We start from the raw sequence: 22,723 nt of genomic DNA on the forward strand, positions 1-22,723 counted from the left end.
TGTTTGATCTAAAGCGAACATTAAAAATGTAAAAAATCTGGGAAATGCTGCAGCCTCGTGTGCAACTCAATTGTTTTGCAAGTGAACGTGAAAGAGCTTTTAACACTCCTGTACTCTGTAAGTGTTTATATTATATAGTTTTTTTCTCTTCATGGTAAGAAGTGAGAAATACATTTGACATATACTGTTTATTCTGGATTTAAATTGCTTTGCTGTTAAGTAAAATATATCTGCAGCTTAAAATGATCTGAAAACTTTCCACTCACACGGGGTCTTTTTAAGACTGTCTCGCCCGCGTTTTGTTGGTTTACGGGAAATGCTCGGAGTAAGACCTCTTCGCCCCTCCCTCCCATCTCTGACGTCCACGTCCCCGTGGTGTCCGAGTCCTACCGGCTGCGATGTGTTACGCGCCCCAGCTTTAGAAAAAAAAACAGAGACGGGAAACTTCATAGAAATGGCGGAGGGTGCTACGACTCTCAAAGGCTTGCGAGCCCAACTGGGTAAGAACAATCTTGGCAGTCGTGTTTATTTTATGTCCCAGTTGGCTCAGTGATGACTTTTTATCGTCCGCCGCCCAACGCCGCCGCTAACCGGGTTATTTGAACGCGCCGTGACGCCGCAGCTCGCCCGGCTAGTAACGTTAGCTCGCGGTCCGGTTAAACGCCGACAATGGATGCGGACAAATGGGCAACTTCTCCCCGCATGAAACGTCAAAAGTTAAATTTTTAATGGACTCCTCTTGTGCTGATGGCTAACGTTTCAATATCAGGAAAGTTTCCGCGGAGGGAGACCACGGCTCGAAGCGCTCGGTAGTTGACGTTAGCCGAAGTTGCATCGTGATGCCTCGTAGCCTGACGCGGTGTCACGACATCAACGTTTTTGCGCTGGCCTTTAACGTCACTAGTATAGCTAATATAGCTTTAAACAAAACACACACACTTCTAACTAAACACAACTCTGGTCACGTGGCCTTTTCATAGTGCGAGTGTGTGTGTGTGGGGGAATATAAGCTAACTGCGTCGTTAACTGACATCCGCCGGTAGCTTAGATCGCGTTGCTCATCACCGGTAGGGGGGGGGGGGGGATTATTGTCAAAAGTGATCATCTGCTATCCCGATCAGGAAGAGTGCAGGAAGTGCAGCTCGGTGCGCAGAGTTCACGCCTCCAGGAGAGGAACACACACACACACACACACACACACACACACACACACACACACACACACACACACACACACCCAACGGGCAACGGTTCTTCCACACGGACCGGCGTGGGGGTGTCTTGACCCCTCCTATATCCATCGGGCAGTTATGCTTATTTGTTTGACATATGGCGCGCACCCCCACCTCTCCAAAGAATGAGGCTATAACAATGTCTGACCTGAATTTGAGATAAAGCTGGAGTGTCATGGCCCTGATAAGAGAATGAGGCTGCATAGTTACTCTTCTTCTTTTTTTTTTCTTTTTTTTTTTATATCTCGATGAAGTGATAAAGGACTTTGGCAGGCAAAAGGCACTTTGCATTTTTTGGGGGGACTATATAAGCCAACCGCAGCAGCAAAGTCTCTTTATCAATGCTTCTCTTGCACGCCTCAGCTGGCACCTTCCAGACATGGATGTTTACCGTGTCTGCATCTGTGGGCATGAATGCACAGTTTGTTATGACTCGAGCTGCAGTTGGGATTTTTAAGAGGGAGTTTTCCTGCATACCCAGCGTGGGTGTAGGCATGTTTTACTATAGCTGGACACTGTTTAGTTCCTATTTCCCCTTTCTCCATTGAGTCTCTTCAATCTGGAATTCGCATCCACCCAATTCTGCGGCTTTATGAAAATATCCACAAGATCTCGAGTGACGTGAAATGTAGGAATTCCTGACATGGCCGGTAATAAAGGGATGTCAGTTTGCTAGGCCGTCAGTCAACGCAGCGGGCCGACAATAGTAAAATAATGTAATGAATCTGGTTCGTGCACATTGTAATTTCCACAAGAATGTGAGCAAGGATAAAATGTTCCCTGCTCCTATTCGGCGAGATCACACTACTGCAAGTCTCACTGCAAGGTTATCCTGATCCTGGCTCAGCAATTACCGCTGCAGAATTAAAAGCATGACAAATATTTCTCAACTGGTTGCATTTAACCATAGGAGGAAATGGACCAGCCACAGTATCAGTGTGTACTGGATCCACTTAGCTTTTCCCTTCCTGTACAAACGTCTGTCTCATTTCAACTCTAAAAAAATTGACCAACAGGATGTGTTGCAGAATAAGTGTAAAGATTTGAATAGCAAAACGTGTTCATTTGTATAGGCTGTAACAACCATCAGACCCTGGTCAGAATAGTTTGGTCATGCATCTGTGTGTGTGTGTGTGTGTGTCTATACATACATACATACATACATACATACATACATACATACGATGGATAGATCTGGTTAACAACTACATAAAATTGGAACACGCATGAACTGTGAGGCAATACAATTATAACTTGGGTTTGACTAGCGGTGTTAAAGAATTACAGGTGTAATGAACTAATAAAGTGAACACATTCTGCTTTTTATCATGTAACTCATGATCAAGAGTGCTTGTGATTCATTAATTGAATTGTAGTATATGTTCGATCGTGTCTGTCATTTTCACAAAGTGTCAACAGATTTCTTAATACAACTAACTTAGTACATTAAATTCTTTGTTCTTGGCCCGAATGCATTATCATGAAGAACCACGTTTAGTAAATGTATTGATGCTAATAACTGATTATAGATATGATCAGATCCTTTTCAGCCTGTCTTCACAAGAGAGTATGGTCCTCCTGCAAGAAGACACATCCTTAGGAAACAAGGATGTGTCATCATTATCCTACCATGACTGCAAATAGCCGTGGCTCAACTTTACATGAACAGGTCCAAAGTAATCCTGTAGAAGAGCTGGTTTGTGTGTGTGTGTGTGAGAGAGAGCGTGCACCAGCAGTGTTATCTGAGGACCAGAAACCTTGAGCTAGTAAGGAAGAGCTCTCTCTGACATTAATGGCCAAAACGTTGATGTTTTTGAAAACTTGCAAGGTATTTGTGAATTTGGACAATATTAACAAAGTAAATTAAGTAATTAAGCTGCTGTTTGGATCAAGTTAAAAATCCCTCTGTACTTTTAGTACTTGGCTTCCTACCCTTGCATTAAGTAGCGCAAAGACTTCCTGTGCTACAAGCTACTTAATTGTACCAAGCAGCCAGGCTCATTAAAGTCTGCAGGGGCAAAAAAAAACCTAACCCACTCTTGCTCCCACATGATACCAACATCGTCTCTTTGACAGACCGCGTAAATAGATGCTTGTCATTTAGAGAACTAGCATTTGATCGGTGTTCACGTTCAACTGGAAGCATTAAGAAGTCATTCAGGTTTGTTTCCTGTTAAGTGTTTTTCTTTTTTTTTCTCCTCCAGGGAGGGGTCATAATCAGCCAGCCGCCTTGGTGGTCTTTACTGCCGCCATAATAATCAGCAGCCTGAAGCTTGGACCCCATCCGTATTTATATATTTTTCTTCGAGTAATTAGTGTCTGCGCCCTGATGGAGAGGTGGAGGGCATGTGTAAAAAAAGCATGAATGCTTTAAAGCCATGGAGACAATCAAATTGAGTAAGAGACAGGCGCAATATGAGAGGCTTGTATTGGTGCGTTACTGCTGTTGGATAGACCAGCTGATGAGAACTTCTGATGCCATGATTGACAGCCCCCCTCCAAGCAATATCAGGAAAGCTATGATAAGAGAGCGTACATGAGAGACATGAATAGCAGATGAATGAGCAAAGATCTACAGGTCACGCTCAAGCTGTGTATGTGTCCGCGTTGCCAGGCGGACTGAAATACATCACAATAACCCTTTTGAGGCCATCGTGATGGTTGATCTCTTGATCCACTTGTTGTTTAACAAAAGTCCAGGTTAATAACTTCTCTTTTTGTCCATCCAAACCATTGAGGCGTTGGGCTGCATCCGTCGACACCTTGGCAATGATTTATGTTAATGTGTGCAAATCTCCATAGCGATGGCTTGATGAGGGACAACTCTTCTGCTGTGATTGTCTCTCTTCATTTCTATGAGCACACCTGGCTCTCTTGAGGTCTGTTGGGGAAACAGCCTTTCCCCCCCCCCCCCCAACTCATTCAACCACTTCAATCAAAGCATGAATATGTGTCAGCGGAGAGTTCATTGTTCATTTTATTCCAAAGTGCCGGTTGTGATTTCTGTGAGTAGGTACATTCACTGCGGTTGTGGCACCCAAAAACTTGATAGCGTTCAAACATCAGTGTAACAGAAAGGCTTATATAACTGGATTTTAAGAATAAGTAATCTTTGTCCTGCATGTTTTTTTTTTTTTTTTTTAAGTATCTTTATTGCTTTCTTCACATTACACAAACAACAAAAACAAAACAAGGCACATCAAAGTAGCAAATATTTCCAATATATCTATCAGTGGCTTGATTTATTGTTGAGTTACTGACCGTTTCTTGGCAGAGACAAAAAATAAAAATAGTAGAAATTTGCTGACATGTGCATGCCCACTTGCACCAGAACTAGAATGCTTCCTAAACCTTCTCAATCTTCTCCCTCCACGAATCAATACGTGAGCGCCAAATCTTTACAAAGATGTTCTATCTATTTCCCTTTAGCTCTACATGTAAGCTCGGGGCGAGGCACTGTAGCAGCCCCTCTTTCCCATGTTGTTTGCTCGGCCCATGGACGGATTTGTGCTCTGTTTTATCTGGATCGTTGTTACCTACTCAGCCCCTTTCGCTTTCCTGTCTGCTCTTACTTCCCCTTTAAAGACCAGCGAAAGCAGAATGAAGTCTCATGTCTGTCTTGTCATGTACTAAGATTCGTGTCAATATTTTGTTTGTACTATTTACACTTAGGATTTTTCGCTCACAACTGCATTGTGTGCATTATCTCACTTAGTGCCCCTTGGATTTTGTCCTTAATCTGCCATTGTCATTTATGAGGTGTTACTGTGGATAAACTGTTAGTTTTACAGCCCCATCCAAGTAATTGTTTCTTGTGAATTGACACATTTTTAAAGCTTTTAAAGCTTTACGATGCGTCCTCTCTATTTAGCTGTGAATCATCTCTGTGCCTTCCTTGATACAGGCCTAAGCATGATGGAGGAGCACCTCGAAGTGTGTGTATCACTTAGCAACAGTTACCCAGCTACACGGGGAGCGTCATTGATTGGAAAATGGTATTTGCCTTTTGTATGAAGGTTGAGTAAAAGAGGGAAGGTGGGAGAAACGCAATAGGATGCCCGACTGAATTCAAACAAAAGCATTACAACAGCATAATCTGCACAATAAATTCAACAGCTCTGCATCTTTTATCATATGTCTCTTTAAGGGAGGTGAATGTGCGTTTAGTTTGAATTTGTGATTCATTGTTGCTCTAGATGTAGATGGCTGAGTATCGATCGACTCGTTTAGCCCACAGTGTCTGTCCTCTAGCGTAAAGGACGACGGTTGTGTCATCCGGAGGTAATGGCAGGTTCATCGGTGTCGCACACATTCAGATGCTGACCCAAACTGTCTGTACAGCTGTACATTCGCCACAGCGTCCTACGTAAAAGGTTTGCTTTGAAATCAGGGTTTCAAAGGGGCGGAAACTTTCCATGGGAAGTTAAGCGTGGTTATTTGGAGTGTGTTGTGATCTATATGTCAGACCCTGGTGAGATATGGAATGTGCTAAATTAAGAAAAATGTTTGCCATATCTCCCAGCTCTGTGTTTTATAATCCGTCTTAGATGCCATATTTCTCAGTTCTTTATGTCCACACTAATAAGAATCCCTTTAGCAGATTCAATAGTGAATAAATGTCTCTCCATTTGTCATTTCATGCAAGAACGGCCTTTTGTCCTCTCTGGTTTCCACCGAGTAACATAGTAGAGTCAATTTCCATACCGATAAGCCTTGTGTGCCGTGCTGCACCATGGTCATTGCCTGTGGGGGGCACAGCGGGATGGTTTTCCATTGTCCTCCCTAAGACAACACGGGGAAAGGTGTGTACTCTGATGACGTTCAATAAGCGCCTTCACCTAAACATTACTAATCTCTGTGGCTGCTTCTTCTGTATCATATGTCTCCGCTCTTGGAGACATGGAGGGAGACGACACAGATTTGAAGGCATAAGATCATGACTCAGCACGTCATGCCACAAGCAATGCACGCAGGACCTTCTTAAGCTCGTCTCCCCTCCCAAAGGCGACGTCTGAGTATTATTGGCTTCGTTAGATCTGGTCAGGGATGCTTAGGTTTTTCTGGGACACAACATCACCAAATAATTGTGGGTTTTCTTCTTGATGAGCAAAACCAATTTTTCCATTTATTAATCTCATTCCATCTCCGCCGTTGACAAGATAACTTTTGATGTTCTTTGTCTGATTGAATTACGCTGTATTTGCCTGTTCCAGTGCAGTCACTATGAATTTCATACCGTTTCCGGTTTCTTGTATTGATAACTTCAGTGTAGCTTCTAGGCATTGATTTAACTCAAACAAATGAGCGGCGCATGTGAAAGGATGGACTTTGATCAACTCACATTCAGAACTTGTGATGTTTCAACTTTTTTACATCAGACACGCATTCGTTTGAGCAGTCCGACATGACATGTGGTGCTAGTGATGTACAGCAGTGTTTCACAAACATGTCCCATATGCCCTTCGTATAAATCACAAGCAGAACTAAACTAAACCTGTGGGTAAATTAATGTCCTGGAGACATGGGAATATCAGTAAAAATGTAACTGCACTTTTCCTACCTTCAAATCGCAAGAATTTGTTTGGAATGATCATAGCAACAGTAGGAGCTATTTAAGTAACGTTGAAACCAGTGGGGGACTTTGAGAACACAGACAGGTTCATCAGTAACATTTATACCCCATGACTGACCATCTTTGTCAGCACTTGTCTAATGCTGAGTACACATTGACACACAAGGAACGAGACCGGAGGAAAAGCTGATACCAGGGCACACAAAGCTTGATGATGTCCTCCCCATTTCCTTCCTTTCTGCTCTTCTATCTCCATGTCTCCATTTGGTACTGTAGGTATAACTTAACTACGTGCTTTCAACCCTGTAGTATTCGTGGTGGGAGAGTTCATTTGCTACCATAACATTTTGTAACCCCTGCTTTTATCACAAATTGCCTGATTATCGGAATTACAACCAAATGTAAGTTGTAATTGCATGCAAAACACAGATTGTTTATGCTTCATGTCCTATGTAGTATTTTGCAGAATGGGAACCACTCTTAGGCATATAGTTTACCAGGAAGCTCACAAGGGTTGGGTTCCAGACCGCAGTCTCTCACAGCGGCCCATCCCTCCCAGCTTGTCACAGAAATCCTTGTGTGTGGTTGGCTGCAGGGTGGACCGTGAGGGATGGGTGATGCCAGATGATTGAATAGCTTGATTGTTCTGTAGCATCAAATCGGTTGGGTTTCTGCGAGCATGTCTAAGGAAAACAAAGCACAGAGAAAAACATCTGATTTCCAACATCAGCTATTCAGTTTCTTTCATATTATTTGATAAACCTGCTTTGTCGGGCATGATATGACTCTAGTTCCCTGTGTGTGGGTAAGTGTAACCTGCAGGTGTCTGTGTTTTCCCCACATGCAGCTGCAGCTGCACAAGCACAGGCCGAGGAGCGGCGCAGCCTGTCAGGGAACAGCCCCGGACCGACATCCACCGCGCAAGCTAAACCTCAGGGCGGCAGGCCAGGTAAATGACACCACACCGTGACACTGCAGCACATGGGTTCCCACTGAAACTGCCCTGTCGCCGCTGTATTGTCTTCCGTAATCTGAACCATTCGATGCAACTCAATCCACTTCCACCACCCTGTCAGAATAGATTGCTGCAGGTAATCCTGAGTTATCATCTTATTACTGTAACAATTGACAAAGCTCTTTAACGACAGTCACATGGACACATCTGCCTGGCTAATGCAAAGCTCTTGTAACGCTATCCTGCATTGTAATCCCCCCTTTTGTTCTCTGAATAAGCATGGCTTTATATGTTACATCTTTTAACCACATATATACACACACGTATGTGTTGCAGTCATTGACGGTGCTGCACTTAGAATAGACGACCGACTGCGAGTGGCGAAAGAAAGGCGAGAGGAGGCAGAGAGACAACAGGGTAAGGGGGGGGGATCCCACTTTCTGTGTGACATCATTGGAGCCTGATCTTACAGCAACATATTAACAAATGACCTTTTTTTTCTTTCTTTTTTTACTTCCGTACCTTCAGTGCTAAAAGACTCTCAAATCATGGAGCGGGAGCGCAAGGCCAAGGTGCAAGTGGAGCGTCAGATGGAGGAGCGACAGAAAAAGGTTGATGAACAGCGAAGGAAGGAGGAGCAGAAGCGATTGGCTGTGGAGGAGAAGAGGAAACAGAAACAGGAAGAGGAAAAGGTGAGTGCAGAACGCGCGTTTTGCACACACTGTTGGCCATTGTGACATAGTCGGGTCTTGACCTCTCTGCCTGTGGTTTAAATGACATGCATTTGCGATGCTGCAGGAGCACTACGAGGCAATGATGCGGCGAACATTAGAGCGTAGTAATCGAGTGGAGCACAGGCAGAAAAGATGGTCCTGGGGAGGATTGTCCACAGACTCAGACGGACGGACAGGTACGGGCCTTTTCTTCACCTTTTTAATCAAAAGTACTCCCTTTACTTTCTGTTCACTTTGACTTTCATCACTCATTTGCCACGGTGGATCCAAGAGACCATTAGAATACACTAAAAGACATGACCGTGGTCAAGTTTACAATGCGAGCATTGACACAAAAATCCACTAGGTTCATAGCTTTTAAATACATGGGTCATTTAAATTGCAGTGTGTTTATATTGTCATGGCACTATCTGACTCCCATGATCCTTACTTGGATGGGGCTGGTGCAACACTTGTAAACACTCAGCATATCCCTTACTGCTTCAGGGTCTGGGTGTCGAGCAAAAGCTGGCAGCCATGTTTGCCTCTTCTCTCTCTCTCTCTCTTTCTCTCTCTCTCTCTCTCTCCTTGTTTGATGGATGTGACTCAGCATCTTGTATTTTACTGCCTCTCTCTGGGAGCTGTCTTTTTCCCACAGGAGACTCTGATGCCAGCTCCTCATCTCCAGTAACTATAGTTATCTCCCCTGCCTCGCCAGAAAAGCCACCCAGGAGTCGACAAGGTTTTGTTTGTTGATCATTTGCTCGCCAATTTTAGCAACTCGGCATGGACTGGCACTGGCACCCTAGATAGCCTGGTTTACCTCCTACGCTTCCCACCAACTCCCACCCCACCTGCCGCCTAACTGGAAGCTTCTCACTAACCGTTTTTGTATGGGGCCGTTGTTCCTAATGTCCTGGGTGAAAAGCTGGACCCGTAGCTTTCGGTCGTTCACTGACTCACACTGCCCTGGGTCACACGGGTGACTTTGCATGAAGGGACAATTGAATGGCACATGCAAAAAAAAAAAAAAAAGACTCATTTCATCTTTGGATTTCTCTGGCACGGATCACGTTATGGTGGTGGTGCGCGGTGGGATGTTAACATTTTTTAAAAAGCATCTGGAGTCTACTAACCACCACGCCTGTCTCTAAAACCACAACAACTTTGTTTTGGTTTGTTAAAAAAAACCTTGTAATTTAATACATGGTATTTAACTGCAAATTCATGCTGCATATCATGTGTTTTGCTAAGTGTGATCATTGAATGTGCACTGCTTTAGTAGCACATTGGTAAAGTATTTAAATATTTTTTAGTTTGTATTCATTTTATTTTAATTGAATTGTTGAAGCAGCATATCACCCTCTGCATATTAGGAGTATTAGGACCTTGCAGAAACTTCCTCCCCTGTGTGCCCCCAAATGCCTTCCTCCATTGGCCGAACTCCAGTGTAAACCCCGCCTCCCTTGTCTGTCTCTCCTCCGCCCCCCCCCCTCAGTGGACAAGCGCTCCACATCCACCATGAACCTGAAACAGCCGTCCGAGGCTGGCATCAGCAAACGCCTATCCTCCTCCTCCGCCACCCTTGTCAAATCTCCCGACAAACGTAAGTCTCCTCTCTTCCATCCCTCCCCCCCCCTTCCTCATTGGCTCCCTCGCCCCTTCCCAGCCTCCCTTCATCCAATCCTCCTACCCGCCTTGCCCTTCTGTGCTGTTCCTTAACCAAGGTAGTATGTTCTACATGATGAATAATGTACCAGGTGACAAATTGGATTATCTAGAACAGACCTGCTTTCTCTTGTAACTCTTAAGGGTGGAGTGAACTTTGACCCCTGTGCTCTCCATATACAGGGCTTTTAACAGCGATGACAGACTGGTAAAAAGTGCTTGAGCTCTCTGGATTCACCTAGTTATGAAGTAGCATCGCTTCTCAGTCCATTCACAATGCACCTATACCTATATCCAAATCATAAGATGGTCCAAAGCACCGCATTGTGATTTTATACACATGCTCAGACTGGTATGGAAGCCTATCACAATTTCCTAAGCATCTTTTGATTCACAGGAAGTACACAATCAGTTGATTCCTATTTCGGTGGTGCCATTTCTCCTCCCTGAAACTGTCAATTGCTTTGTTTTTAATAATCGTGCTTTTCCTTTCCAAGGACTATGAATATATTCTAGAGAAAAAAAGTCTGAGCGACTTTGTACCGTCGTCAAAAGAACGCTGTGTAGATTCCTCATCAAGTGTTTCATCATTGTCCCTCAGGTGTTAAGCAGAGGAGTTCATCTTGTAATCGGTTGCCTAACAATGGCAATGCTGCTCTGGCCAGTAAGGAAGACGGCAAAAAGCCTCAGGTGGAACCCACAGGTGCAGAAATCCCCTCTCCATCTCACACCACGTAGTAAAGACGGCGTACTGTGCTCAATGCAGCCAACCGCCAACAGTTCAAAGAAAACTTTTGATGCGTTAAGATAAGATCTGTGACCGCTCTTTGTTCATGCTAATGGATAAAACACTTATTATTATTTGATTGTGCAGTTAGCCTGTTACCTCCCCCTCCCTATCTTGAATTTAGTTACCCTTCACATTCAGCTGCCGTCTGCCCGGTGACTCGCATAAGGGCCAGAATGAAGTGCACATGACTTGTAGACTGTCTTTGGGGATTCCCTGTGGACTCCGTTCCAGCGCCTGCCCGGCCGTAACTCCGCTTTCATGTCCTTAGGCCGCTCCGTCAAGAAGAGAAGCGCCTCCCTCACGCGAGGTAGTGAGGGCAGAGCGCAGAGCCCCGCCACGCCTGATAGGGCCACAACGGAGGATCAAGGTGGCTAGCATGGACAGTCAGCAATCGGCTTTGTCGCGCTTCTCTCTGCGTCACTCGGGCCTCCCCCTTTTCACGATAACCAGCATGTCGCTACGATGTTAGCCGCTTGCTCCTTCTGAATCTTGCTCGGCTTTTAAGACCTCGTCGACACTGCCGGCGCCCCGAGAGGTTCCGGCGTGCCGCTCGGCTCGTTTCAGCGTCGTCGGCTCAGCGGGCTTATAATCTGACCGACTCTTCTCTCTAAGTTCCCTCCTTCCTTCCGTCTACGTTCCCTTCTAATTAAGGCCTGCTCTCTCACGCCCAACCAGCCTCAGGCAGCTCTGGCCTCTCTGAAGTGTTGTGCGTCTGTGATTTACTGGGGACATTGTGCTCGTTCCGTGTATGCCTTAACCGTTCTGCTGTCTTAACCCACCAGAGTCTGCTCTGTGCCGTGCGTGCTTCTCACTGAAAGCTTCGCTTGTTTTAACCATTTCGATTGTTTTTTCTTTTCAAGTGACCACCCAGGAACGGTTTGCCTGTGCGCCGTGTCCGCACTAACAAAGTGTATTGTGTCGTTGTCACAAAGTGTTGATTGTTTTCTTCCTCCCAGATGACTTCACAGCTCCAGTCTAAGTCACAAGGCTCGTGCTTCAGTGTGGTGTTTGGCACCGCCATCCCACCATAGCACCCCCAGAGTCCCTGCTGTCCGTGCATTGCCACTAACCACCAACGCTTCTGTTTGTCCCATAGTGATGTCTGCATTCGTACGGAAGATCAGCTGTGCAAATGTTCCTGTTCTGCATACATCCAATCAGCATAAATAACATTTAATACATTTATTTCACCCAAAATCTCCCACACAACTATATTGTTAATACCTGGGTGCAGGGCCGGGCCACCGAGCACCCCGCCGATAAACAAGTCTGTCTGCAACAGATGTTAAGAGACAGAATGTGGCAAGAATGAACCAGACAGCACTTAAAACGCGTCTAGTGGAATGATTTATACTTATATAGCTTAAGCAACAACAATGAACCAAAAGGTGAATTGTTAATTATTTCATTTCAAGAGATCTCCTCTTCCTACCCGATAATACTTTGAAGTTCACTGTTCATTGTTCTCCCATCAGTACACCCCCCTCTACCTCAAAGGACCATTGATTTCACTTCATTGTCCACTTTGACTTCTGTTTTAACTGATCTTCAGTTGCCAGACAATCAGTGTTTGGTCAGTCTCACCGTTTCTCCATGACATCTTTTCCTCACTGTCACTTACTGACTATCTTGCACTGAATGTCACTGAAAGTTAACCGAATTGAGCCCATGTAAGAATAGTGAGACGTGACCTTTGGTTGTTTGTTTTTATTCTCTCCTGCTGGTTAAATCACATGGTGACCTATCTGAAACTACATTGACCCCTCCTACTCCCCCCTTTTCTGTTTTGCCTTCATCCCCCATTCTCATCCACTCTTTCCTTCTCGGACTCCTTGTCCTTCTCCTGTTTTTTTTTTCTTTTTCTTTTTCGGGTGTCTTTTGGCGGCCGTGTAGCTCGCAGGCCGCCGACCGGCCCTGTGGACGAAGGGGTTCTTAGTCGCCTGCTCACCCCCACCCAGGCCTCACTAGCTAGGAGCAAGAGCGCCGCGGCCCTGTCAGCTGAAGGAACGAACGCTCCAGGTAACCTCGGAAACCCTGACGTAGAGAGAGGCCGGCTAGACACAGAACCCGCTCCTTCCCACTCGCCCTTATGTCATCAGTAGAAGTCACCTCACTACATCACGTCACGGTGCCCTGCTGCAGACCGACAATCCTCTCAGAGTTAATAGTGGCCTCTTGGCGGTGGTGGAGGATTTACCAAAAGTCGCTGATCACCTCCATATGTTTAAAAGCGGCCATTGTAACAATCAGCTTTTCGTGTTGTGTGTGTGTACAACAACTATTCGCGGCAAAGTACACTCATGTGAGAGAGCGTAGTTTCTCAGTAAATATTGATACATACACACACACACACACACACGGGTCCAGCTCACATGCATTCTTACACAATTGACTGTTGTGAGCTGAGCTGAGAACAGCAGACTTGGCTGGGAGCGTTTCTCTGCATTTGAGGAGCCTCGAGGGCCGTGCTGGGAGATTTGCTCTAAGCTGCTTACCTGTTGGTTCTTGTTACGTCAGATTGAGAGCGTCGCGCTATTGCTAATGTGTTCTGGTAGTGAGACCCCAATACACCCTGATGAAAAAAAGTCGCTACTGGCATTTTTAATGGCAGAAATTGGCTTGATGTCGCACCATTGAAACTTGGAATGGCCCCATCCTGGCACTAAACTTCACATTGTGTAGTATAAATGCCTGTGAAGGTGTCCATGTGTTAAGTGTCACCGGTGGATTCACTCGCTTTACCTTATAGTGAACCGTCGCAGTGACGTTACGACGGGTGTGAGCTTCACTATTTAAGGCAGAGATTAAGAGTATAAATAGTCCTAGACGAGATTGAAAGAACTGTAAAGCACCGACTGACCTGCAACTGTGTTGCCCTTGTTGGTTTTAGGTTGTGGTGATATTGACGGGCTGTTACAAACCCATTAGCAGCTATAGATCCTCTGCTAAGTACGGCCCCAGTAGAAACATGACACATCTGCATTAGATGCAGTGGTAGCTCTTAGGACGATACATTTCATGAGCCACGTAGCTGGTCAGAATCACAGAGTTCCTCAGGTCTCAGGATTATCACGGCTAATCCCTCAATCTGACACAGCAAGATCCCGGCCGGTGCACAGCGGCCTTCACTTTCCTCGCTACCTGGAGGCTACTCATGGATCGGTTAATCCTTAATTACAGTTAAGATTTCACATCTTTAGAAATTGTAAGGCAATGCTCTGTGCCAGAGGCCTTTTTTAAACCTGAAACCACAGCGAGAGCTGCATTCAATGTCTAATAAAGAGTCAGGAAGTCCTGAATGAAACTTATTTTTTATTTACTGATACACAACACATCAAACCCCAATCCACATAGTTTACTAATACACCTCTGATATGTGTTTGAAGTGTTTGACGTACTGTGTTGGTGGCAAGTGTTTGTGCGTGTGCGCCGTGCTGTGTGTAGCTTCCGGTGTTTGTGGCTGTGTGTGTTCATGTTGTGTCCAGAGGCTTCGGCACCTGCTGTGTGTGTGTGTGTGATTGTTGCTCTCTGCTGCTCAAGTCTTCTGTAAATCTCCGGCTCAAAGCTGTTGCCCGCCTGATGTGCTCCTTTTAACGAATCGCTTTTTTTTGTGCTCTTGTCCCCTTACAAATGACTACCCTTCATTTATTTCACCCTTCATCTCCTCTCCCTTCCTCTCTCTCTGCTGTCTTTATTCTTTCCTTCACTGCTTCGCTGCCCGACTCGGCCCGCTTCTCCCGCCTCCCATTGGTTGTGCTCCCATGGCGCCGCGATGACTGTGTCCTTTACCAGAGTGTCACCTGTGTCCTCGCTCAGCCTCTGCCAGCCCGCTGAACCCGCCGCGGGGGCCCGTGCGCAGCCGCAGCATCGACCGACAGAAGAACGGCATGACCACCTCCGTGTCGGCCGACGGAGCCCTGGACCCCTCCACGGTGAGAGCGGCTTTTAAAAAAAAAAAATACTGAGTTTGTGTCACTGACGCCGCCGCCCGAAATACTTCGCGGTGGTTTGTGATTGGTCGAGCGTCCCTCCCGTGCCCCCCCTCACCCGGGCTGTGTTTTTGTTCACTTGTGAGCCGACGCACGGATGTTGGTTCCTCGAGGAGGGCCGTGGGTTTTTAAATATTAGGAACCAAAGTTTCTTAGCTTAACCCACGGTTGGAGAATTGTATTGATTAATTTGTGATATGACCATGTGGTCAGGAGGATGGCGTCAGTCGGTCGGTTTGCATTGACTGAGGATGTTTCCAATCTTGTCTATTTTCAAACTGGTAATCCAATTATAGCGATCAGAACTCTGCCTTCAGGCAATATCACATTGTAGAAATAAGTCACTGTGTATTCATGTTTTTCAGGCTGAATTTAGAGATAATATAGTGCTGCGTTTGTAAAAGCCTTTTTCATTTTAGTTTGTTTTCTATGGGAAAGTATTTGACACTGACTTTATGGATAGACAAGATAAAATTTAAATAGTGGACACATGATTTAATTGAAGAGTATGATTGCTTGACAGCACACAAATAGTGAGAACTAAGATTGCTCTTTCCTCTGTGAAACAAGCAGAAATAACGACTCCATAAGGCTCAGGAGGACAGATTTATGCAGACGTATCCGGTTATTTGCCTGTCAAAGTACTTCTGCAGCATGCAGAGTTCCTCCAGCGCTTCTCTAACCTGTGCTGGTCACTCGTCGTATCAACCTGATACGTTGCCAACATGCCAACACTCACAAGTCACTTCTCGGATGTTCTCACTTGGTGGCCCAAAGTGCCTGTCTCTGTCTCTCTGTGTGTCTCCTTTCTTTCTGTCGGCCTGTATCTCCCTCTCAACATGCATGTCCTCTTGTGCGACGGAGAAAGGCCCTCATTGTCGTAGTAAAGATCAGGGAGCGGATTATAGACAGATCGCAGCATGCAAATCGGACCCCACCCTGACCCATTTTCCTCTCTCCTCCTCATGCATAGATGTGGTGTAGATCGTTTGAAATTGAAATTGAAAGCTCATCAGTCAGGCGATACGAGACACTACATTTTTTTTAGTTTATAAGAAAACAACTTTAGTGGTGCACAAATACATTTCAGTGATTGTCATGTATTACTTCCTTCACTCACTCAAACCTTTATGGGACTACAGAAGGACAGGCCGTTAACATCGCCTGGACGGCAGCGTCCCGCCTCTCCGTCTTCCACCCTGGGACGCAACCGTTCACCCTCCCCAGCGCCCAACCCTGCTCCCAAGAGGGCCCCCTCCCCGACATTATCCAAGTAAGACCTCTTCTCCTTCTCCAATACACCTGCAGGGATTCTGTGACGTTTTACTTCAATTGTTTTAAAGAGTTTGAAAGCAGCCTTTGGTTTTGCTGAGATTTTTAAACCCACAACTCACACTTTGTTCTTTTCAGGCAAAGTCCCAGGACACGCCCCCCCTCACCGGGTGCAATGAAACAACGACCCCCGTCCCCCCAGCCGGTGTCGGCCAAACCTCCACCTATCCAGAAACCGGCCCTCACTCCAACAGGGCCCCCCACCTTGCGAAAGAGGGACTCTAAGTCCAAGGATCTGTGTCCTGTGCAGGCTTTGTCTCCACAGTCCTCTGACTCCAACAAGACCAAAGAGAAAGATGGTGAGCAATTCCCAATGACGAGAGTCCTGTTTTACTGTGCGTCATAAAAATGTATCCAACACCATAGAAGCGCTTTTATAAAGGGACAAAACCTATGAAAAAAGTCCACATAAAGGTGGGCTTAACAACCCAGGCCCAATTTTAATTAATCAGTACCAATATTTGCTGAGGCCGACGGTTGTTCTGGCAACAAGGATGTTTGTTCAAGATGACATGTGACGTGTTTCAGGGAGGCAAGTGACCCAGCGAGACATCAGTTTTATCTTGACTTTCTAAATATTAGTTATGCAAATCCAGACCTACCTAAAAGAATGTCTTAAACCTTGATTCAGTGATCGTAGTAATGATCCTTTCTACACAGCTTCTTGCTGGTTATTCTGTACATATTCATTGCCGTAATGAATGTAAACTTGGGAGTGCAAGTAGAAATAGAGGAGGAAACACAAAAGCTTCTTTTGTTAACCACAACAATGCTGCTCTAGTTCTATTTTTGTCATTTTAGCTGCAGAGAAACAAATATGGGTCTTAATTCACTGTTTGTGGGCTGCAATCTGTCGTGGCCCAGTTCAGTTTACAACAAATCTCAGTGCAGCAGGAGGCGTATTAAGCTCCCCAGGAGTCGCATCCTGTTACAGACCGGGTTTGTTTCTGCTGCCACCTCCTGGAGAGAAGCGCCATCTGCAAGTTAAAACCGCTTCGTAATGGTTTATTACTAAATGCTTCTCGGCACTGAACTAGAGAGATGTGAAAACTAAAACTAGGTGACACAGATTAGGTGTAAAGGGAGGCTTCAAAAGATGCAATTTACTATGTTTATGGCTAAAATAAGGAGGGGAAATTCTGTCTTTTTGGATTCATCAACCAAATAAATACCTGACAATATTTTGTGTGACTGACACCTTTAACATGGAACATGACCTATTACCTCTCACTTATACACTCCGATACTTTGAAGGGTTGATTGCTGCAATGCGGCTGTATTCCCACAGAGTTCCTTCAAAGAGCACAGAGATAATCGCAACATCACAGCAACACATTGAGACAGCTTTTCAATTAATTTGTCTCTCTATCTGTCAGACCCCAAAGCCTCGACAGGCACCAACTCGGCCGCTGAGGCCGCCAAGATCCTGGCAGAGAACCGCAGACTGATGCGAGAGCAGAAGGAGAAGGAGGAGCTGCTCCGGGTACAGAGGGAGGAAGAGGAGAAGTAAGATTATTGACTTCTTTTCCCCACCTTTTGTATTTTGTCATCATTTTTGAATGCTTCCAAGCCACTGCCGTTTCCTCCCGACCAGGCTGAGGAAGGAAGAGGAGATGCGCTTGGCCGAGGAGGCTCGACTGAAACGCCTGGAGGAGGAGAAGAAGCTGGCAGAGGAAAAGAAAATTCAAGATGTGGAAGACGCCCGCCTGGCAGAGGAGGAGCGGGTGAGAATGGCAGAGGAGGAGGCGGTGAAACAGGCCGAGCTCCAGAAGGAACGGGAGGAGGCCGAGGTCAAGGCCGCGGAGGAGGCCGAGAAAGTCCGTCTGGAGAGAGATCGCATCATGCAGCAGAACCAGCAGGAGCGGATGGAGAGGAAGAAGGTACGACTGGACTGATGTTTTCTTTACATTCTATGACTTCATTTATCCTGGTTGGCTTCTGGCAAACAAGTATTTGATGTGATTTAATCAATGATCATACAACCCGCTTCTTCACTCATTGTGTGTGTTAAATTAAACATTATTTACAAACCGAATCCGTTTTCCATTTTTCAGAGAATTGACGAAATAATGAAAAGAACAAGAAAAGGGGAGCAAAGTGACATGAAGGTGAGCTCCCATCCATTCAGCCTCCTCATCGACACTTGGGTGCATGTTGACGCGGTGTTTGTGTCTCCTGCGTAGGGAGATGGAGGCGATGACGATAAACAGGACAATGACGAGGAGGGAGAGGACTATGAAACCCAGAGTAAGTTTCTTTGTCCTCTAGCTTTCTCGCTGATTCGTCACTGATACTGATACTTTGTCACCGAGAGGGAAAGTGTGTCTTCCCCTATTTGTATTAGTTTGCATATACTTTACATATATGGGTTGCTCGTGTGGATTCATTAAATTCTCAACGTGACTTCTGACGCGTCCCCATCGACGTCTTAGGCCAGTCAGATGGCATGGCCATGGAGGATGACGACAAAGACGAGTGTGGGCTGTCCTCTGGTGAGCCGGAGGCACAGAGGGAGGAGCCCCTGGGCAGCGTGAACGGGGAGCAAGAGGCGGACGATAAGGAGAACAACAACGGCAGAGGCACAGCCGAGAGTCAGGCCGTCAGGTATGACGAGACCGACGCTAACGACGTGTGGGAGCGCCAGTTATTTCTTTAAGACAATGCTTATTGTTACATGATTTTCTGCAGTGGGAGAGATTGGGTTCGGAGCTGCAACGGGCCTTGTTGGCCGTGTCTTTTTTAAAAATCTAATCCTGAACCTCCTTCCCTCTCCAGCCCCGTCCCCGACAGCCGCCTCGTCGAGGGCTCGGAGTTCCTGAATGAGCAGGACTCCGCCAAGGTGGGCCGGGTCTCAGGCCTCAATGGCAAGTCCACACAGTGGAGCTTCGAGGAGCTCCTTGACCTCAACGTCCACGCCAAGGCTCTGCCCCTCATCGAGGCGGAGGACCGCAACCAGGTCTTGATCCACTGCGACGAGAGCTCGGATGGGACCAGGGTAGCCTTCGAGGACAAGGGATCCCCCGTCGGCACCCTGCACTCCTCTAATCAACCCATAGAAGCCCTCCCAGGTGAGGAGGCACTTCCACCTGTTTGGAACGTATGCTTTTCCACCTAGCTTTTCACATCTTCTTTTGGACCGTAACTCATTTCTTGTGTGTTTTTCTGTAGAGATTTGATGCCGCAGCCGTTGCTGAGAAGCCTCTTCCTGTTGCACCTGTGAAGTTCCTGACTAGCTGAGCTCCGTTAAAAACATGTCCTGTATCGTACCCATCACCTTCCTCGTCTTCTCTTCACATGGTGAAGTAGCACAAGGTGAAGCGGAAAGACCACCCCAAGTGCTACATTTGCACCCCACATTATGGGGAAACATTTACAAATTCCTATAAATTTAAAGAAAAGTTATTCCTCAGGGAAAATTCTGTACATGCTTACTTCAGGTCTCTTTCCTCTTCCTCTTGTGTTTTGTTTTGTGTCCCAATTTGATGATGTTTTTTAAGAGTTTTGTCTTTGTCAGGGGTGCATTTGATGTAATTTATTAATTTTGGCTTGTTTGTTATTGTAATTATTGTTCTGTTTAGTCTTTTTCGTTTTCTCTTGTGAGAATATTCCAGGACGCGTGCGCATTCGGCTGTATGAGTTGAACATCATGAGTTAAAGGAAGGGCCGTTCACACATCCTGTTCTGTCTTGAGGTTCGGTGAGGAGAGCATCCCGGGATTCGCATGTGATCCACCTAAATTTACTTAACCGGCTGCTTTGAGCAGCATCCAGCAATAATAGCCTTAACATTTTTGGTCTCAAACTTCTAACTTAAAAGTGTGCATGTGCTGAAGCTCCCGCACCAACAGTTTAGCGACCGTCTGTCGCGTGCTTTTACGCTGGGGAGCAGATTCTGTGTTTCACACCTCAGGTCACATACTCTCTGTCCTTTCAGCTGCTCTCGGCATGCGTTTGCTTCTTTGGCCACTAGAGGGCGTCAGACACACGACTCCCAACTGTTACATTTGAAGCTGAAGAGTGTTGAGATTCCTTCACACCACTGGTGAATTCACATGTTCAGTGGACTTTCTGCAGTTAGTTCATGTAGGGCTTGTTTATGTTTTGTTTATTTTTACATATGTATATAGAATTTGTGTTTACTAACGACACCATTGTACTTTGCATCAGTGAGAGAGTTTCTCCAGTCTGCTTCAGTAGAGCTGCAGCATTCTCTCTTTAACGGGTAAAGTCATTCGGAGCTGTTTTTGAGTTCAAACTAAATGAGTTTTTCCAATTATATCGGTTCAATTTAAGCTCAACCAACACGTCCACGTGCACTTTTCCTTCTGGATTTCGCTCCGTGCGGCTCTTTTGATCAGTTACATTAATTTTCCACTAACTATCCTTATCGGAAAGGTCTCGACTCGAGAGCTACTACATTTGACTAAACGCATTTCAATTATTTTTTTATAATATAAAATTGGGTTGTTTTGTTTATATCTGAAAATACATTTCTACATATATTTAAGTGTTATTGTATTGTGTGTATATAATCAGTGTTAGGCAAAGGAAGCCATGTTTAGGATGGAGTGGCGTCAGGATGTGGATTATTTGAAGTCTCTTGTGTATGTGACCGTGCTATACTGTGTTAGCTTTCAATTCGACTCGTACCCTGCGACAGGGTGGTCAGGTCAGGTCTGTGCAGCCTGGAAACATTTACACGAAGGCCTCTTACATGTGAGCTCTGCAAAAAAAAAAAAAAAAAAAAACTCAAAATACAGCGTGTGTATTTCTGTGCTTGTTGGCTTTCTCCCCTCAAATGCTAAGCATTGAGGCTGACCATGAACTCGCAGAGGCTTTAATAAGCTGCCACTTTGGTCTGACCCGTAAGCCAAGTCTCAGCGTTGCTTCAGTCTCAAAGGGTTTTACTTCCATTTGGCACATTGGATCAGATTTGAACTCGTCTTTGCAGTATGAGGCGGGAGCGCATGCACCAAACCAAATATGACACAAGTGCGATAGGTTTGTGTCTCTTCAGGATCGTCATGACTCGATTTGGACTCTTTAATACTCTATGCTTGAACAGTCCAAGCAGTCCGAGGTTTGGGGACCTTTTTCTTAATTGTTGCCTTCTTCTCTGCTGTCTAACTAAAATCTCTTTGCACATAACAAGTCCCACAGCTATAGATCTTAATTTGTGGCTCAAAGAATGTAACGGACTCCATAAAGCGTCCTTCATTATTTACCGCGTCTGTCCGAGCTGCCCGCTTTTTGTCGTTCATCCATTATTCATCTGGAGAACATGATACTCTTTGCACACTCACAAACTCGTCACCGTGTGTTGAAAGGAGGAGTCGATTTATTGTAGGGAATCTAAGGCGAGTTGTGTTAAAAAGTCATTTGTTCCTAACTGGATTTTTGTGTCATTATCATCCCAGACTTGCCTGTATCATCAAAATTTACTAAACTCATCCTGCTCATCTTTCCACTCACGCTGATCTCATGAGGAGGGGGAGGGGGCTGTTGTAGCTGCTGCTTGAGCAGATACTGTACCTCTGCTTTAAGTCCTTAACAACAATAGAATAGAACGGTGCCTTAGAATGATATTTAGTGTTTTTATTATATCACAGTTGACTAAGATTGCTTTTCCTTACCTCGGCCTCGACAATCAAGTCTATCCAACTGGGATAGATTTACAGACCTACCAATGCCCTGTCCACGAGTAAAATTTGTACTGTAAATATATCTTAAGTGTACTGAGATGATACAAACTGTTAATACGAATAAAGTCTCGCAAAGATGCTCTTTTTCCATGTTTTCTTTTTGAGGAAAACATATCTTCACCTCACATTTTATTTATTTAAAATGTAACTTAACTCACAAAGTCACGAGCGCAAAATCATAAATGTAGCAGATGAAAGTTTGTGTATAAGCTGCAATATGTGTGTGAAAGAGTTACAATGTTAGTTAAAAAATAGTGTATGAAAGAAAGGGGACATAGTATTGTTTAAAAGTAGGGCCGGGACTTTAGCGCGTTAATTACGATTAATTAATTACAATGTGAATTAAGATTAAAGAATTACACAAATTTACGCATTTTTACACTTATTTTTGCCCCGCGGAACGTTTCTCACTGGATGAGTTTCGGAGGACCGATTATACTGGAGCACCAACTAGCGTTCATGACTTCAGACAACAACAAACCACAGTGAACATGAACAAAGAAGCTGACGAGACCGTGTCGGTGTGTATAATAAACACATGGATGGAAGCGTCGATAAGAGCGTGGTTGTGTGCAAGCTATGCAACAAGGAATTCACATTGAGCCTCAAGTATCACCTCAACGCAAAAAAATTAGCAGCTAGCGTGGACGTTAGCCCGACTCTGAGTACAAGGACCCACACCCAACCCACACTGCACCAGATGACTGGTTTAAGGACCAAGGTAACTAAGTCCACGTGGTTGAACAAAAATTAAAATCCATGTGAAAAAAA

At 45.3% G+C, this 22,723-nt stretch overlaps 1 protein-coding gene across 16 annotated transcripts; it reads left to right on the plus strand.

The window, feature by feature from the left end:
• Positions 1-343: 343 nt before the first annotated feature.
• map7d3 (MAP7 domain containing 3) lies at positions 344-22,031 on the plus strand. Of its 16 annotated transcripts, none has more exons than XM_037459965.2 (20): positions 344-500; positions 7,652-7,753; positions 8,096-8,176; positions 8,288-8,451; positions 8,558-8,669; positions 9,131-9,214; positions 9,971-10,078; positions 10,742-10,843; positions 11,199-11,297; positions 12,824-12,949; positions 14,723-14,862; positions 16,062-16,192; positions 16,330-16,550; positions 17,628-17,757; positions 17,846-18,131; positions 18,306-18,359; positions 18,435-18,498; positions 18,684-18,855; positions 19,027-19,319; positions 19,420-22,031. In XM_037459965.2, exons 1-20 carry the CDS (start codon positions 455-457, stop codon positions 19,425-19,427), a joined length of 2,523 nt encoding a protein of 840 aa, XP_037315862.2. In that variant the 5' UTR covers positions 344-454; the 3' UTR covers positions 19,428-22,031. The 16 variants fall into 16 exon arrangements, with proteins under 16 accessions (XP_037315862.2, XP_037315863.2, XP_037315867.2 ...); XM_037459966.2 differs by having other exon boundaries at positions 14,747-14,862; XM_037459970.2 differs by lacking the exon at positions 12,824-12,949.
• The last annotated feature ends 692 nt before the right edge of the window (positions 22,032-22,723 follow it).

Source organism: Pungitius pungitius, chromosome 2 (assembly GCF_949316345.1).
Source record: "Pungitius pungitius chromosome 2, fPunPun2.1, whole genome shotgun sequence".
Classification (NCBI taxonomy): domain Eukaryota; kingdom Metazoa; phylum Chordata; class Actinopteri; order Perciformes; family Gasterosteidae; genus Pungitius; species Pungitius pungitius.

Coding starts and splice junctions, on each gene's coding strand:
- map7d3 (XM_037459965.2), top strand. CDS start 455: ATGGCGGAGGGTGCTACGACTCTCAAAGGCTTGCGAGCCCAACTGG. Junction 501..7,651: donor AGGCTTGCGAGCCCAACTGG/GTAAGAACAATC, acceptor CCCCACATGCAG/CTGCAGCTGCACAAGCACAG. Junction 9,215..9,970: donor GCCACCCAGGAGTCGACAAG/GTTTTGTTTGTT, acceptor CCCCCCCCTCAG/TGGACAAGCGCTCCACATCC.